The 16,732-nt window shown below is 34.1% G+C and overlaps 1 protein-coding gene across 2 annotated transcripts in view; it reads left to right on the top strand.

Moving 5' to 3' along the window:
* The window catches only part of LOC102603236 (katanin p80 WD40 repeat-containing subunit B1 homolog), a 20,071-nt gene extending 5,035 nt beyond the window's left edge, over positions 1–15,036 (top strand). Inside the window, exons 5-18 of one of the 2 annotated variants that reach the window (XM_015315327.1) lie at positions 1,677–1,779; positions 2,902–2,972; positions 3,106–3,180; positions 3,257–3,400; positions 3,505–3,730; positions 3,902–4,429; positions 5,703–5,759; positions 5,838–5,959; positions 9,885–10,010; positions 13,611–13,685; positions 13,854–13,966; positions 14,050–14,166; positions 14,247–14,315; positions 14,419–15,036. In XM_015315327.1, the coding sequence (XP_015170813.1) occupies positions 1,677–1,779; positions 2,902–2,972; positions 3,106–3,180; positions 3,257–3,400; positions 3,505–3,730; positions 3,902–4,429; positions 5,703–5,759; positions 5,838–5,959; positions 9,885–10,010; positions 13,611–13,685; positions 13,854–13,966; positions 14,050–14,166; positions 14,247–14,315; positions 14,419–14,479 (1,887 nt within the window). In that variant the 3' untranslated portion in view covers positions 14,480–15,036. Of the gene's footprint in view, positions 1–1,676; positions 1,780–2,901; positions 2,973–3,105; positions 3,181–3,256; positions 3,401–3,504; positions 3,731–3,901; positions 4,430–5,702; positions 5,760–5,837; positions 5,960–9,884; positions 10,011–13,610; positions 13,686–13,853; positions 13,967–14,049; positions 14,167–14,246; positions 14,316–14,415 lie in introns of both variants that reach the window. The other variant, XM_006361479.2, reaches the window with a different exon arrangement.
* Positions 15,037–16,732: the final 1,696 nt, after the last annotated feature.

Below are 16,732 nucleotides of genomic sequence, written 5' to 3'. Positions count from 1 at the left end.
ATCATAATTAGCATAAATTAATGATGAATTTTCTACTTGATAAATTAAATTTATCTTATATAAATGAACATTTAGCATATAACTAATTCTCACTATTTGAATGAAACAATATAATATATCGTAGGTGTAAACTTACAGGTATGTAACAAATATCCAGCATTTCATGTTTAAATATGAGTCACTTAGTTATTATTTCTAAAAAAAAATTATTGTGCTTTTTATGTTGTGCTTCTCACATGAATGAAAGAATAAGATAATTTTGTTTGGAATGCTAAGAATATTGTCGTCATATATAGTTTCTCAAGCTTTTGGTATCTCAGTAATACTCAATAGTGTAACAATATTTATCGTCTTCTTATTTAGCTATCTCTAGGAGGTAAGCATAGAAAAGTTGGTTCAATTAATTTCTTAAATTGTATTTGTGTTATATATAACTTCTCTTGATTTTTTTCTACTAATCGTTACTTTTTAAAGTACATTTGTGTAGGAATCTTGCAGATATCACTATGTACATATTTCAAAATGATTATGAATGTCGAAGCTTTATGACTTTGTTTTCTTTGATAATATCTCTAATTTGTTGATAATGATCATTTCTTAGAAATGATCTTGCCTCTATAATTTGTCCTTTGACTTTTCTATGTTGGATACCTTTAAATGAGGGATTAATTCAATAATATTTAATTTACGATATGCAAATAAGTCATAAAGAAACGAGAAGAATCATCTATTGATTTTGGATCTCTAATACATAATTATAAATCCCATTAGACTAAGAACATTCTGTCTTCACAAATTTTAACTTCGACTTCTATCCAATCCAAGATCAAAGGCATGCGACAACTATCGTCTCCTTTATAATTGTTCAATAATTTAGTGATATGACGTTATTTTATTTTATTCCAACTACATAATAATCAAATCTTCACAATTTATGGATAATAATAAGGTTGTCAAAAAACTGACTTATAACTTAATTGTTCTTGCAAAGGATTAGTATGGATTACACGTGCAACACACGTATCCTGAACTAGTATATATATATATAGATTGAATTGCTTAAATGCATTTTTCTTCTAATTTAAATTTACATTAATACTAAAATAATATTTACTCTTTTTTTCCAATACTAGATTGTCAGACTATTTAATTAGTTTGACTTCTTTTTGCTTAAAAAAGAGAGTAACTTACATAAGTAAGAAGTCAAACTAATTAAATAGTCACAATCTAGTTACAACAAAATAATACGATAATCGAATTACAAGGAACAAGAAATAGTAGCGCAAATTGAAGGAATAAGAACCTACAAGAGTAATACTACAACTACTGGTATGGAAGGATAAGTTAGACAACACTCAAGTACCTGCTAACCTTTTACCTAAATCTGAGTCTTTCATAATCTCCTATCTAAGGTCATGTCCTTGGTAAGCTGAAGCTATACCATGACCTGTCTAATCACCTCTACCCATTTACATGTCAAAATAAGGAAAAAGAAAAACCAATAGCCATGTCCATGACAGTAATAACCAATTCATGATTTTTAGTAGTTCCGTTCATGTGCATTTAGTCTTCTTGTATGATTTTTAGTGGTGGACATTATATCAAGTAGATGCATGAAGTTTTGAGCATTTTTTTCATTATTATAATTTTTTGATACCAGTTCTATTTTGTGGCAGCTTTGGGATTTGACTGCAGGAAAGCTTTTACACGATTTCAAATGTCATGAAGGGCAGATTCAGTGCATAGACTTTCACCCCCATGAGTTTCTACTTGCAACAGGTGTGATTAAAAGCTGTGACACAGTGTTACATTGTCTCTTTTCTCACAAGGGTCAATCTGGTATTCAAAATGCCGGTCTTATATTGTTGTGCTGGCTCCAGTAACTTTAATTGCATTCAACTAGATCTTTAATGCGTGCTATGTGTCCTGTGTAAAACTTGGAACTTGTTGGCAGTCTAACTCTTTCCTAATGCTGTAGGTTGTGTTACCTCATAAGATAACTGCATATTTGAATTGAAAAGCGGCGAGTGTATACAGATTTTTATGGACTTGTAGATTTGACTACTTATGCCTGCCAGCTCTTAGTGCTTTAAATATTTTTTCAATTTGAAGCTTTTTTTATCTTCCTTTAAATTTTTTAACAATGAAGTTTTTCATCTCTCAATGCTCTAAGAAAAAATGACCTTCCTCACCAATCATCTGTAGAATACTCTCTCCAATCCAAAAATCATCCATGCTAACTTTTCAGAATTAAAATTGAACTTCAGTTAAATGGTTTTAAAAAAAAAAAATATATAAAGGTTCAGAAAATTCTAAGCTCTCCCATGATAATATTTTTCATGTGGTTTATTTTTATTTTTAATTAATAATGTGTGATTGTAAAATATATTGAAGTGTAGTCTACAAATGGCTTTAACCGAAGCCCAATCTGGCCATTGAAAGTCAAATCTTGCAAAATTTTTGAGAAAGAGGGAGTATGATGGAAATTAGAGATTCTGTTTTTTTTGTTTTGTTTTGTTTTGCAGAGTTTCATGTAAAATGGACTAAGAACTCACTAGATCATGATGCATAGATCTTTCCATGTAACTAGTTCATACTGAGTTTTGCTTGGATGCTTCTTTTTCATGTTTGAAATGACTGTTCAGACAAGAGGGAATGGAAACAGGGAAATGTGGGCAATGCATGAAGTTTCTACTTTCTAGAAACTAAAAGGTTCTATCTAGTTGAAGTTTGCATGGTAATGCTGATAACCCCATGAAAGTAGGATTGTGGGATGGTGGTGGTGGGAGGATCAAATGAATAAAAAAGAGGTCTTCAGAGTTGGATGTTGCATTAATCTCTGATCATCATCATCATAGTAATCAGCTGCTCATTTTTTTTCTTGTTCTTTATCTTCACCAGGCTCTGCTGACAGAACTGTAAAATTCTGGGACCTTGAAACTTTTGAACTCATAGGTTCATCTGGACCTGAGGTTAGTAATTTCATCGTCTTTGCATCTCTTTTTGATCTCAGTTCTCATATTCGATACAATATCGCTGCTGAATGTTTCTTGGAAATGTCTTGATATTGTAAAAAATATAACTATTTTCTTATCTCAATTCTAGACATCTGGGGTGCGCTGTATGACCTTCAATCCCGATGGAAGAACCCTTCTCTGTGGTTTGCATGAGAGTTTGAAGGTAGCCTTGGTTATTTGCCATTCCTTGAGAAATAGTTGTTCCATGAATTGTCACATATGTGTTTTTCCTTTTGTAGGTTTGCTCGTGGGAACCAATTAAATGTCATGATACAGTAGATGTTGGATGGTCTCGATTGTCGGATCTTAATATTCACGAAGGGAAACTCCTTGGCTGCTCTTACAATCAAAGTTGTGTTGGAGTGTGGGTTGTGGATATTTCGGTAAAAAGTCTTTTCTTTTGGTTGGAGTTATGTTGGATGATATACTTCATGTTTTGATTCTCAAGTTAGGTTTAATATATATGTATCATGCTTTTATCATGCAGCGTCTTGAACCATATGCAATGGGTAGTACTACTCGATTGAATGGTCATTCTGATGTAAAATCGAATTCGAGTGTGAATTTATCCAATCTGGTCGAGGATGCTAGCAAAGCCAATTTGGGTAGACTCTCAATTTCTCAAAATTCTGATCCTGTTAAAGAGACCAAATCTTTTGGAAGACTTTCAGTTTCACAAAACTTGGATCAAAGGGATTCTAGGGCTCTTACTAGTATGCTATTCTTCCTTTTTTCCCTTTTCCATTCCTGTTAATATGTTAGCTTGGTACCCTGTCTCAAGGTTGTTTCTTTCCTCCCATTTTGATAGCATTTTTGCTTACTTCTTTCATCTAAGTTTGACTCCCAGAAAATTCTGACAGTCTTTATTTATCTTCTCAATGAAGCTACTGCAAATGCACCTGGCACTCCTCAAAGAATTAATCTGAGTGTTGGCTCGAAAGCAGCTCCAATTAATACAACAGCAGTTCCAAATACAACTGTTCTAAAGAGGAATTCAGCTAAAGCCCATTCAACAGCGAATTCTTCCATTATCAATAGGTCAGAGATCATACCTGTTATCGTGCCTAGAAATAATGATAGAATGGAGCAAGCATCTGAATCCAGGAAAGAAGGAATCACAACAAGGGCAATGCAGCAGTCATTGCAGACAAAAGTCTCTGATTTACGGAAGTTTCCAACTCTCAAGGAAGACCTTGGGAGGTCTAATGCTGTGTCACAGTCTGACATTGAAGTCCCTAATGCTATTGAATTCGGCAGTATAGCAGACAAGAACACTTTCCCTTCAGTTAAATGCTCAATACTTGGAACTGCAGCAACTGAGAGGAATGTGAAGGATGACAATAGTCTTGTCTCAACAAAACCTGAAGTGCATTCAGCTCCTGAGTTACTTTCCAGAAACCAAAATGAAAATTGTGCGTATTAATTTGTCAGTCATTTTCTTTTCACAAATGCTGATATCTGGTGACTACTTTTTTCTATCCTTTTGTTGTCTGCTATGTTTGTTCTATGAAGTATCATTTATCTTGAGCAACTCTGGTGAATGCAATAGTGTGTGTGTGTGTATATATGACAGTGGTGTCCGGGCCAGCTTACACATACCTCAACTAATTCCACTGGGCACTGCTACCTCCACCAGCACAGATTTCGGGTAAAACCTGTCCTCCAAAGCTTAAGATAGACGGGAAGAAACCACTTAGTATTTTTTTTTGCCTCCGTTGGGATTTGAACCTAAGAGCTCAAGGCCCCCTCCTTCATTAGCCACTAGGCCCACACCCTTGGGTGCTATGTGCCCATATATCATATTAGATCTTAGAACCTTCAAAAAAAATTTGCATGAAAATTGTGTGAGAGATAATGTTTTGTTTTCCCTTCTCATTTCTTTCTTTCTGTTGCCATCTGATGTTTATTAACCTTTGAGTGGTAGGACTTGTATAGGATTTCCTTGAAATGCATACCAATCAGACTCTTTCACTAGTACAATAAATGAATAACAATATTGCTGCTAGTAAACATATATATCACAAGTTATGGTTGAATACAGGACAGCCCATTGACTTTTTTGTAACATGCATTTCACCCTTCAAATTTTATCAACTCTTTTTACCTTCCATGTAGAATGTTTGGCCCCAGCTATAGTATCCTGCATCTTCCATTGATTTATACGCCCGTGTGTATATATATTTGTCACTGAACAATGTTCATTCTGCCTTATGCTTTTATGTTAAGTCTGCCTTGTCTTAAACTGACTGATATTTTTCATTGCTCTAGCCTATGTTTACTCATCTCCTAGAACAAATATGGTGTTTGGATTAGTTTCTCTGTTTGCCTTCTGTTTTGGTCCCCTCCACCATCATTGCAGTAGAAGGAGAAGTTACTTCTCTTCTATGATTTCTTTATTTATTTTTTTCAGCGATTTTCTTTGCACTTTACTGCTTTCTTGTTTTTGTAAAATTTCTTTGGAAGGTCATTGTTTATTGGACCTTTTACCTATTGGATCAAAATGGAGTCGTGGACTGAAGTGGAGCGGAATGAATATAGGGATTTGTATTGTTGACCAAACTAGGATGAGATCAAAGCTTTGTTGTTGTTGCTGTTGTATTAACAGATGAAATTTCTTTGTTCTTTTTTTCTTTTCTTGATAACATGGAGTAGATGCAATTTATTAAACCTTGCAATTTGTTCCAGATGAAGCACGTGGAAATGCTGTTAGGAGTGTTAATCCCATGGAAGGTCAAAGAAGAGGTACAATTTTAACTTTAATCTCGAGTCTGTCTGCACATTCCTATAAAAGTTACGTAATGCAACATTTTTGTTAATTAGCAAGGACACGGTCTATTGTTGCAAATTGGGAGAAGAGAGAGAGGATTCAATATCAAGAGTGTCTTGCTCCCAGCAATGTTGTTGGGACAGTACCGGCTCTGAATATGCTTCCAATCAGTTCGGTATTAATCTAATCTGAGATTTCTTCTTTAGTTCTACATATCTTTTAATACTATGTTAAGACTTAAGAGCTCTCTCTCTCTCTCTCTCTTTCGCGCGCGCGTGCAGACAGACACACATATGTATGTTTGTATATTGTTTGTGTCATTTATATATAATATTCATGCATGATGATATTGTAAATGATGATGTGCTTCCATGTTTTCTAAAAGCAGAACAACAACAATATACCCAGTATAGTCCTTCAAGTGAAGTTTGGGGAGGGTGGTGTGTATGCAGACCCTACCCCTACGTTTACTAAAAACATGTGGAGTAATTATATTTGGTTGAAAAAGGTGAGCCCATTTATATTACCTAAAATAGGTCTTTCGGTACCCAAAAGAAAAGCAATTTTGGTCCTTCACTGAAATTAAACAAAGCGTGAACACTAAAATTCAAACCAAACTATCACGGCAAAAAAAAGAAAAAAAATCAAGGCTTTAGCTCATCAAAAAGAAAAGCAGAGCTCCTCAGTCCTTACTAGATAAGTCTGAGATCTGAAGCGAACGTTTCTACTAGATTAGCAGGGAACAGAAATCATCAACTTTCACATACAATGCCACTGTTTCTGAAAAGATAGATGTTTAAAGCAAGGATGGATCAATGTAGTCGATCAGAAGTAGAAATATTAGTTAAAAATTTAACAAAAATAAAGTATTTTTTCTTAAGATCACAATGGGGAACTTTCCAATTATGCTTTTTGAGCAGTAAACAATAGAAGCTTCACTAGACTCCAAAGGTGGTAGATAATGGCTATACATTGTGAAAAGTGAAGAGATCCTATTAGGTCTCATTGGTTCAATACATAATGCTGCTCTTCATATACTTTAAGTTGATTGATTTAATAGAGGAATATTTCTTCATTATCTTCTTTCACGTTCACCGAGTTGTGGCAAACTTTGTTTATGGAGTTTTTGGTTGGAAAAAGAAGTGAAGAGAAGTAGAGAGAGCAGAAAGAAGGTGCAAAGATGAGCTTTCTGATATTTAGTCAAGGGAAAAGGGTCTTATATATCCCTCAACCTTATCATTTAGAGCTGATATACCCTCGTTATGAAAGTAGCTCATATATATCCCTATTGGTACACAAATGACTCGTGTATACTTTTCCACTAAGTGAAAAAATTAATTTTAATTAAAAAATAATAATCCATGTAGGTATGTATTTGATCATTCTCACACGTTATTTTTTTAAAAACTATTTTAATTAAACGGCTAATTTGAATTTATTATTTTGGTGGTCAAATTTATTCTTTCTTTTTTTTTTCTTTTTGATGACAAGGGAAACCCGCAGCCGCTACCCTTTAGGTGCGCACAGGGTAAAACCCCCGCTCCTATGCAATAGCTCGTAAACCACATAGGAGAGGGTGGTCAAATTTATTCTTTTCACGTATTTTCTTATTAATTTCATCATTTGTACCCCTCAATTGGATGGAAAGCCCCAAATTGACCAAAATATTCAATTTCAATTGAAATTACCTGATTTTATTTTTTTGACCCAAATTAGAATCCAACCCACAAAACAAAAACCATGACAAATTAAATTCCAAAATCAATTTCTTCTTCATCTTCTTCCTCCCTAAATAAAAAAAATATTTTCATCTCTTTGCTCCATAAAACATCATACATTTGCAACAACATATATTCTTGTGAATTCATCAGCTTGTCGATTCAATTTTCTTACTCTAACAGAATGAGAGATGAAGAAGATACACCCAACAGTAACCAAGTATACCTAGAGGCAATTTCACTCTCTCAACACGACGCATATCATAAATAAATTCAGGCCTCATAATTACGCCTGCAAAAAACGCAAGTTAAATTGGACTCTTGAACTGTGGAAATAGACAAATTACAACTCCCAATGTTAAGTCGTCATAAGCCTTTGCAATTACATACACAGACATGCTTCCAAGGGGATCACCATACCCGACTGATCATATCCCCTCACTTTGAAAATTCTAAATTGCTAGCTAACATAAATATGTAAACTCTTAGAGGAAAAGAGGCACAACTTGTCTACAATCCATTGAGTTCTTGCCGATTTGGATTCTCATAGGAGATGGGTTTTGGGAGAAGATGATGGTGTTTTGAGATGGAGGTGAAATAGGTTTGGGTTAAAATAGATAATTGGGTAATTTCAATTGAAATCGGTTAATTTGGGTTGATTTAGGGGTTTCCGTCAATTGAGGGGTACAAATGATGAAATTAGTAACGGTAGGGGTAAAAATAACTTCGTTTTAATGGTAAGGGTATAGTCAACCAATAAAACAAAGTTGAGGGGTATTTTTGACCCTTTTCCCTTAAATTTATTATAGACGCCCCAAAGTTTTTGTTTACAGATATAAAAACTAAATTACAGTATAGCCGCAAAATAATAGTTTTAAATTTTCTCTTTTTTTCATTCACACTTCTTCCTTTTTATTTCTTATTTTTACACTAAAGAATGAAAGAAAAAATGAAAGAAGAATAAGAAACTCAAATAATAATAATCAAAGGAGTCAAAAAATAATTTATGTTTTGAAAGATCAAATACATGATTTTTTTAAATATTAAAAATTAAAAATAAATAAATTAATTTTATCACTTTTGTAATGGTAGGGGTATATGTGAGCCACTCTTGTAACGGTAAGGGGTATATGTGAGCCAATTTTATGGCGATATGGGCATGTGTGAGTCATTTTTGTAATGAGGGGTATATCAGCTCTAAATGACAAAGTTTAGGGGGCATATCAGACCCTTTTCCCTTTAGTCAATATAGACGCTCAAACAGGGAGGTGGAACATGCAAATTTCCATATAAGCTGTGTATCCTTGGAACACATTCTTGACAAGTTAAGGTGTCTATCTGGTTGTTACTAAAATTGAGGTATCTAACTAACATGTGGTTCCAACTTTTAGGGGCTATATGTATTTGGCCAAAAAAATGTTATTAATTCTACCTTCATTAGGTACCACTATACTAGTTTCTAATTTCTTTAGCAACATGCATTAAACTAAACTACCTCTGTTCCATTTTAAGCGTCTTAGTTTGATTGGGACATAAAATTTAAGAAGGTAAAGGAGACTATTGAATCTTGTCTTAAACTAAAGGTATGTATAATGTACCGAAAGTACCCTTTGAATCTTTTGGTCTAAACATGCTATTTTCCTTTAATAAGGGTAAAATAAGATGTTGGAACTAGAAACTTACTAAATATAGAAAACTGATCTTCTTTTTGAAAGCAGACTAAAAATAGAAGTATGACATAAAAATTGAGATGGAGGATAGTAAGTTTGTGCGATGCTACAATTTAAAAATCAGTACAAGTAAACAGTAATGTACATTTTCTGATAAATTTAGTACAAGAAGAAAAGAATTGTAGAGTATTCTGAACATTCCAATATAGGCTTAAAACACGTGAAAAGTAGAAGGAAAAATAACTTGGAGAAAAAGATGGTAAAAATATCAACCCATTGTTAATCATTCAAGCACATGTGTTAAGATGACTTGCCGTATTGTCCTTTCTTCTGCTATAACCTACAGAATCTATGACCCAAGGAAGAGTATATAATATACTGCCACTTTCTTAAACAAAAGTCACTGTTGTCACTACAAGACTTTCTAGATAGACAAGCCTTTCAATGGCTATGTAAACAAAACGTAAGGTCACAATTTGTAGATCCCCAAATGAACTGCTAGTTCTATGAAAGTCTTCCACATTATGTACATGATGATTTAGTTTCTTTTAAAATTTGCAATTAGGATAGACACCTGTTGATGTGAAGTTATATAACAAGTTTTGTGTTATTTTCCTCTCCATTAATGTGAATTTCTGTATAATTCTGTATCACTATCCTAATACAGATTTTAACTCATCTTTCGCTCTTTTTTGATTGTATGGAAAAAAAGAGAGGGCATCCTTCATCAGCGGGAAGTGTAACAGTTTCTGCTACAGATGAGGATGCCATCACTGACTTGATGGAACAACATGACCAATTTGTTGGCTCAATGCAATCTCGTTTGGCCAAATTACAGGTAACTAATAGTATAACAGATGCAAAATGACTTCCTAATGACGTTATTTAGATGCTCTGATTTGTGATGTGAATGAAAGTACACTCTTTGTGCAATGATTTTTAGTCTTTGCTTGTGCTACTTTGCGACTTACAATTTGGAAAGAAGTAGAAAGTTGTCCTTATAGATAACGAGCTTTGGAGGATTAATGGATAAGGTTATTCGGTCATTGACTTACAGCAGTCCTTGTTTTGAACATCTAAATTTTCTCAGAAATAGTGAAGTAGAAACATGTTCAATTGCAAGAATGCTCGATAAAAATTCAAACAGGTCTGCTCAGAAATCGTCTCATGCGATGAAACTAGTTTAAGAGGCCTTTAACAAACTCTTCGCTAATGTAGACATCATTGTTATGTCTACTGCAAATTTATTTGGATGTCTATTTCATTATTATACTTGAATCACTGTTTTAACCACTCTCTTTCCAGAAAAAGGTAGACCCTCACTGAAATCCCTTTCCCCAACTAGTTTGGGATTGTGGAATATTTGATTGATTGACTGGTATGTCTTCAATTATTCCCTTTATTGATCTGAACTTTGGAAAGGTAAGAACCCCATTACTGGTCAATGAGAATTGTCTTTCTAGTTTGTAGCATTGTACCTGGGCAACATAGAAGTGTCAGCGTTCCCTCTATGCTTTTTCCCCAGTGAGGAGGTGTGAGAGGTTGACCATGGTGGGTCTAAGTAGAGGTAGAGGTAGGCCAAAGAAGTACCGGGGTGGGGAGAGGTGATTAGACAAGAAATGACACACCTGCAACTTACCGAGGACATGACACCTGAGAACTATACTGGTGATTTTGAAGTAGTCTGAAGACTTCAAGTCAACTGGCATAACAGCAGTTTATTTCCGGTCAATGTAATGGACAACATCCAAGAGCTTGCAGGTGTTTTAGGCTGTGAGGTAGGATCCCTACCTACTGTCTATTTGGGCCTAACTTTAGGTGCAAAAAGTAAAGACTTGGAGATCTGGAATGGTGTCATTGAGAGGTGTGAAAAGAGGCTTGCCAAATGGAAGGGGCAATATCTCTCTCTGGGTGGTAGGGTCATACTAGTCAACAGTGTTTTGGATGCCCTTCCTACATATGTCATGTCTTTTTTCCCTTTACCTGCAAGGTAAGGAAAAGAATAGACACTATCAAGAGGAATTTCTTATGGCAAGACAACAAAGAAAAGAGAACAATTTTAATAACTGGGATGGTCTTATCAAAAGCAAAAAGGATGGTGGCCTTGACATCAAGAACCTTAAAACTCATAACCAAAGTTTATTTGTGAAGTGGTTAATGAGGTATAACCTTGAAACAAAGGCCTTATGAAGAAGTCTCATTCATAACAAATAGATGACCAGTGGCGTTCAAAGGTGGTTGTTAGTCCTCATGGCATAGGAGTGTGGAAAGCCATTAGATATCTTTGGTTTTTCATGGCTGGAAAAATCAACATAAGAGTGGGCAATGGAAGGAAAATTATTTTTTTGGTGTGATAATTGTCTTGGGTATGGTTTCCTTGAGTTCTTTAGTATTGCCACTCTGCCGGATATTAATCCAGGATCAGCAAAAGGTGTGCAGGGATGGAACATTACTTTTAGAAGGCTACTGCATGCTTGGGAGCTGGAAAGAGCTGTTGAATTCAAGACCTTAGAATCATTCCAAGGGTTCAAAGACACTGAAGATTCACTAATATGGAAAACTACCAGTGAATGCTTATTCTGTAAATTCAGCTTATAATTCTCTGATTAGACATAATCACTTAACTGATCAGTGGCCATGGAGATCCATCTCTTTTAAGGTGCTATGTTTTGCTTGGCTTGTAGCAAGAGAGGTTTGCCTTACGCAGAAAACCTTTAAAGAAGGGGATTTCAACTGTGTTGTAGTTGTCTTTTGTGCGGAGCTGCTAGGGAAAATAATAGTCACTTGCTCATACATTGCTAAAATAAATCGAAATAAAATTAATTTATATTTTAATTCAACTTCAATATATATTGATTATATAAGTTAATTTATGTGTAAGTTATTTTTAATTTTTAGAGAATATAATTTTTATAAAGCACATGAAAGATTTGAGATGATTTTTCAATTATATTTATAAGTAGTACTGACTATATTTCTTCTTTAATGACTATATTTCTTCTTTACCACAAATAATTTATAAAGAAAAAAACAAAAAATGGAGAAAATAATTTAGAAGAAGAAAAATTGAAGAAAAGAAAGAACAAAAAGAGGGAAAAAAGGGTAGAAAGAAAGACCAAGAAGAAGAAGAAAAAATGTTAGAAAAAAATAGCAAAGAGAAAAGTAGGAGGAAAATAATATAGAAATAATAAAAAATATTAGGGATAAAGGGTGTGTTTGGTATGAAGGAAAATGTTTTCTTGGAAAACAAGTTGATTCCTAACTAAATATTTTCTAAAAAATATTTTTAATGTTTGGTTGGTGAATGAAAAATATATTTTTTCAGAAAATATCTTTTATTTTTGGCTTGAGACTAAAAAAATACTCTTTAGGAAAATAATTTTTGATCCGAAAATCAACCCCGATAATTGATCTAGGACTCGACCCCGATGACCGTTTCAAAATCCGACCCTGAAATTTGACCAAGGACCTGACCGGCTGACCCAGACTTTCGACCCAGGAAATTCTTTTTCAAAAACAATTTTTTTAAAAAATTGACAGGGTGGGGGGGCATAAAAAATGATTTTTTTAAAAATTTGAAATATTTTTCAAAAACAATTTTTTAATTTTTTTTTTTGATGGGGGTGGCCTGGGGTGGGGTTGGCGTAAAAAATGAAATTTTTAATATTTCCCAAAAACAACTTCTTAAAAAATTGTTTTGACAGGAATGGCCTAGGTGGGGGTAGGGGTAGGGGGTGGCGTAAAATTACTTTTTTTTAATTTGAAATATTTTTCAAAAACAATGTCTGAGATGCGCTTTTCGAGGGTAGGTTCTAAATACAGCTCCGGTTACTTTGGCATAGTTCTGCTGATTGTATTCACCAGAGGAAGTTAGTTTTTCTTCTATCATTCATTATTGATTGTTTAAAAGCTACATTTAAGGTGATATAAGATGGACATTAGAATTTATTTCTTAGCTGAGGACTACTTGCACGACATTACTAGGAGCTAATCGAAGTCTGAAACATGGTATGAATGGGTAAGGAATCTAATAAACAGAGCGTCTTTTAGCAATAGTCATGTTGTGTGGCTTTGTCATTCATTATATGAACCTTTTGAAGAATGAGGGAAGCAAGAAAATACAAAGATAAATTCGTGAAAAGGAATTGAGAAAATATAGTAGGAGAAGAATTGATGCATCCGTAAATAGCTTATTTTGTTGAATCATCACCTCCTGATTTGAATAGCTGACATACAAACTGTAAGTAGGTAAATATATGAAAACAAAGCAATCCTATTTGGCTATTCACTATCCTGAAAATCAGCCAAAAGTGAACAGTTTCCTATATAATAGGATACCAATTTGACTAGGAAAGACTTATCTAGAAAATCTGGTGAAAAATTAAAAAACATGTTACTTGTATTAAAGCAAACATTTAACATATTCTTTTTTTCACAGGTTGTTTATCAGTACTGGCAAAGACATGACATTAAAGGGGCACTTATTGCAACGGAGAAGATGGCAGATCCTGCAGTAAGTCTTTCTTTCTGTGCCCTATTCTCGATCTTGAAAATAACCCTTTAACAAGATGTGGTAAGGAGAAGATGGCAGATCCTGCTGTAAGTCTGTCCTTTCTATGCTATTCTCGACCTTGATAGTTAACTTTTTAACACGATGTGGACCTTCTGATGCATGATACAGGTGCTTGCTGATGTAATAAGCTTTTTAACAGAGAAAAATGACATGATTACATTAGAGATTTGCACATGCCTTCTACCACTACTTGGGGGGTTGCTTGAGAGCAACTTGGATAGGTACAAATTTGAGCTTGATTATTTTCGTCTGTGCTGTAATTGTGTAGTCTGATTCTCATTAGACTTTTGGTGACATTCTTTAGGCATCAAGACATTTCATTGATTATGCTGCTCAAACTTGTTAAAGTATATGGTTCAGTGATTTATTCTTCAATGTCTGCACCAGCATCAGTTGGTGTTGATATTGAGGCAGAGCAAAGGTACTATCTCATATTTTCTTATATTTCTGTGCTTTGCTATTTTCTAATTTGAATGTTTTTCTTCCTTATTGATAACTAAGGATGGAGCGCTACAACCTTTGCTTTGTTGAGCTTGAAAAAGTAAAAAATTGGCTGCCCTCTCTAACTAGGTGCGTCAGTGCATCTTCACCCAATTTTGGTCCAAATGTTACACAATTAAATTTGCTCTTTCTATTTATTCTCTTTTCGCTTATTCATTTGTTCATTCAGAAGGGGAGGGTCCATTGCCAAGTCTGCTCAGGAGCTGAGTCTAGCACTTCAAGATTTTTCGTGAGTTAAATGCAGTATTGGATGGATTAGTAAGAGTTGTATTTTCGGCAGTAACCGTGATGTTCATATGGAGTGGCTTTTGGAGCTCTGGAGCTGCCTGTGCTTTTACCTTGCAGAGTTAGCATTCTGCATGTATATTCATTCCTGCCAAGACGAAAACATTGACAACTCATGTTCTTATTAACTGATTACTGAGAGCTAGGGGACAACTTGATCTACACAGCTGCTGCTCCAAATGTTTGGCAATTGAACGTGCATGGTGGAGGATCCATCGTATTTATTCACATCTAACCCTGGATACCTGATATTCACATGTCGATTTGTATTGTAGGTTTGAGTAAAGTCATGTATCCATATGATAATTTCAGTTTCAATAGAAGAGTGCTATGCTGCGTGAAATCTGTAAAATCTTGTCAGCCTCGACAATTAGATAGATATATAGCATTTCTAACGAGTAATCTTGGGCATGACACAAAGAGTGGTATGAAATCTATGTTGCAACTACGTTGTATTTGAAAAAAAAAGAAAGAAGAATGCAAATTGCATTTTCTTGATGTTGGTTATAAATTCTCGTTTTCTATTTGTTTTCATTCTAAACTGTCTCGACTCACGAACCAAGTCTTTATAATTTCAGACAATATCTTGTGACATGATTTTATTGACAATATACAGTAATGCTAGTGTTGATTACACAACTATGTGAGTGTTGCATGGTACTTCAAAAACCATCAAATTCTTTGGAGGTCCACTTTGCCTCAAACTGTTAATTCTCAAGTTCTATTTGTCTTCAAACGGTTATTATTCTTGTTCAAATCAAGTGTTTGTCCATAAATAATGTGATAATTAAAAATAGCTATAAAAGAGGATTAAATTGTAATACCCCTATGTTATTTAACATGCTACTACTCGAATGACAACGGATTGGTGTGAAACTCAGTTGTTATAGAACTATTAAGATATATTGATTATCGATTATTGATTATTTATCGTGATCGGTTAAACCGTTAAGTTTTCACACAAAAAAAATCATTGAAAATCATTTATTGGAATTAAGGCGACAAACCAAATGAACCATGCACATAGGTTGACATACTGCATATTGCTCAAAATCAAACCTTGACACCTTATAGAATAACCGAGAGTTTGAGACAATCCAAAAAGTATGAAACTAAACCCTAAATCAAGGACTTTATATTTCGATTGGTATAATTTAATTTTATTTTTAATTTACTATTTGGTTATTGGTTAACCTGTTAGAAAAAACCTCAAACTGTTTAGAACTGATGACCCGATGTAAAAAAATCATAACCATTATCGAAACTGCTAAATCAATAATCCATTACCAATAAACCAATAACTTCTTTCCAGTTCTGGTAATTGGTTTCGATTCGATTTTTAACAAACTCATTTTGGAGTATGTTAAACCAAGGTTTTTGGGCAAGGGAAACCTTAAAATAAAAATTCAAATCAAAGGATACCTTGTGGAGGGTCACTTCAAGTGATTCAACATATGATATGATTTTAAACAAGCACATCTCCCAACATATGAAGAGTTAGAGGGTGTAATAACTATTAAATTAAAGATCTTTGAGCCTATTTCCGGCAAAATAAATCGCTCGTCAATCTAAATTCTATATCAAGAGTTGGGGAAGTTTGAAGAAGAGTTAGAGGGTGTAATAACTATTTCTCCTTATGATCGACTCTTGTGTTCACGTCTAAGTTATCATCTTTGAGATTATTCGAGCATGGAAAAAGAGACTATAATTGTGTCTAAAGTCTATATTTTGTTCAAGTGTACAAAAGTGAAAGTAATTGTCGAAGGGAATAAAATTCCGAATGCCAAAATGTAGGTTAAAAATACCTACTTATTTAGATGTCTTACTTGGTTGAGCGAGCTACTTGCTAAGACGTTCAACTTGATCGAGCTACTTATATATGTGGCTTATATTAAATGAAAGGGATAAAGGATGAAAAAGTAGGACAAATAGGCGTGTCACATACTTTAGGATGCATGACCAAAAATTGAAGTGATCAGTCAAGTAGATGAATCACCTACTTGGTGTTGTTAGTTGTAAAAAAAATTCCACCTCATGAAAAGGTTGGTTGTTGACATTTTTGTTGGAAAACGAGGATGTGACAATATTTGGAAGTTGTGTGGACATGGTGTTCATTTGGTTGAGACAAACATTTTCAAGGCCCCCTATTTTTTTAGCTCCAAAATATATGTTTACATTTTACTTATAGCTATAAATTGGAG

Source organism: Solanum tuberosum, unplaced genomic scaffold (genome assembly GCF_000226075.1).
Source record: "Solanum tuberosum cultivar DM 1-3 516 R44 unplaced genomic scaffold, SolTub_3.0 scf00359, whole genome shotgun sequence".
NCBI lineage: Eukaryota > Viridiplantae > Streptophyta > Magnoliopsida > Solanales > Solanaceae > Solanum > Solanum tuberosum.
Note: the sequence above shows the minus strand (reverse complement) of the source record. Positions and strands in the feature narration are given on the sequence as shown.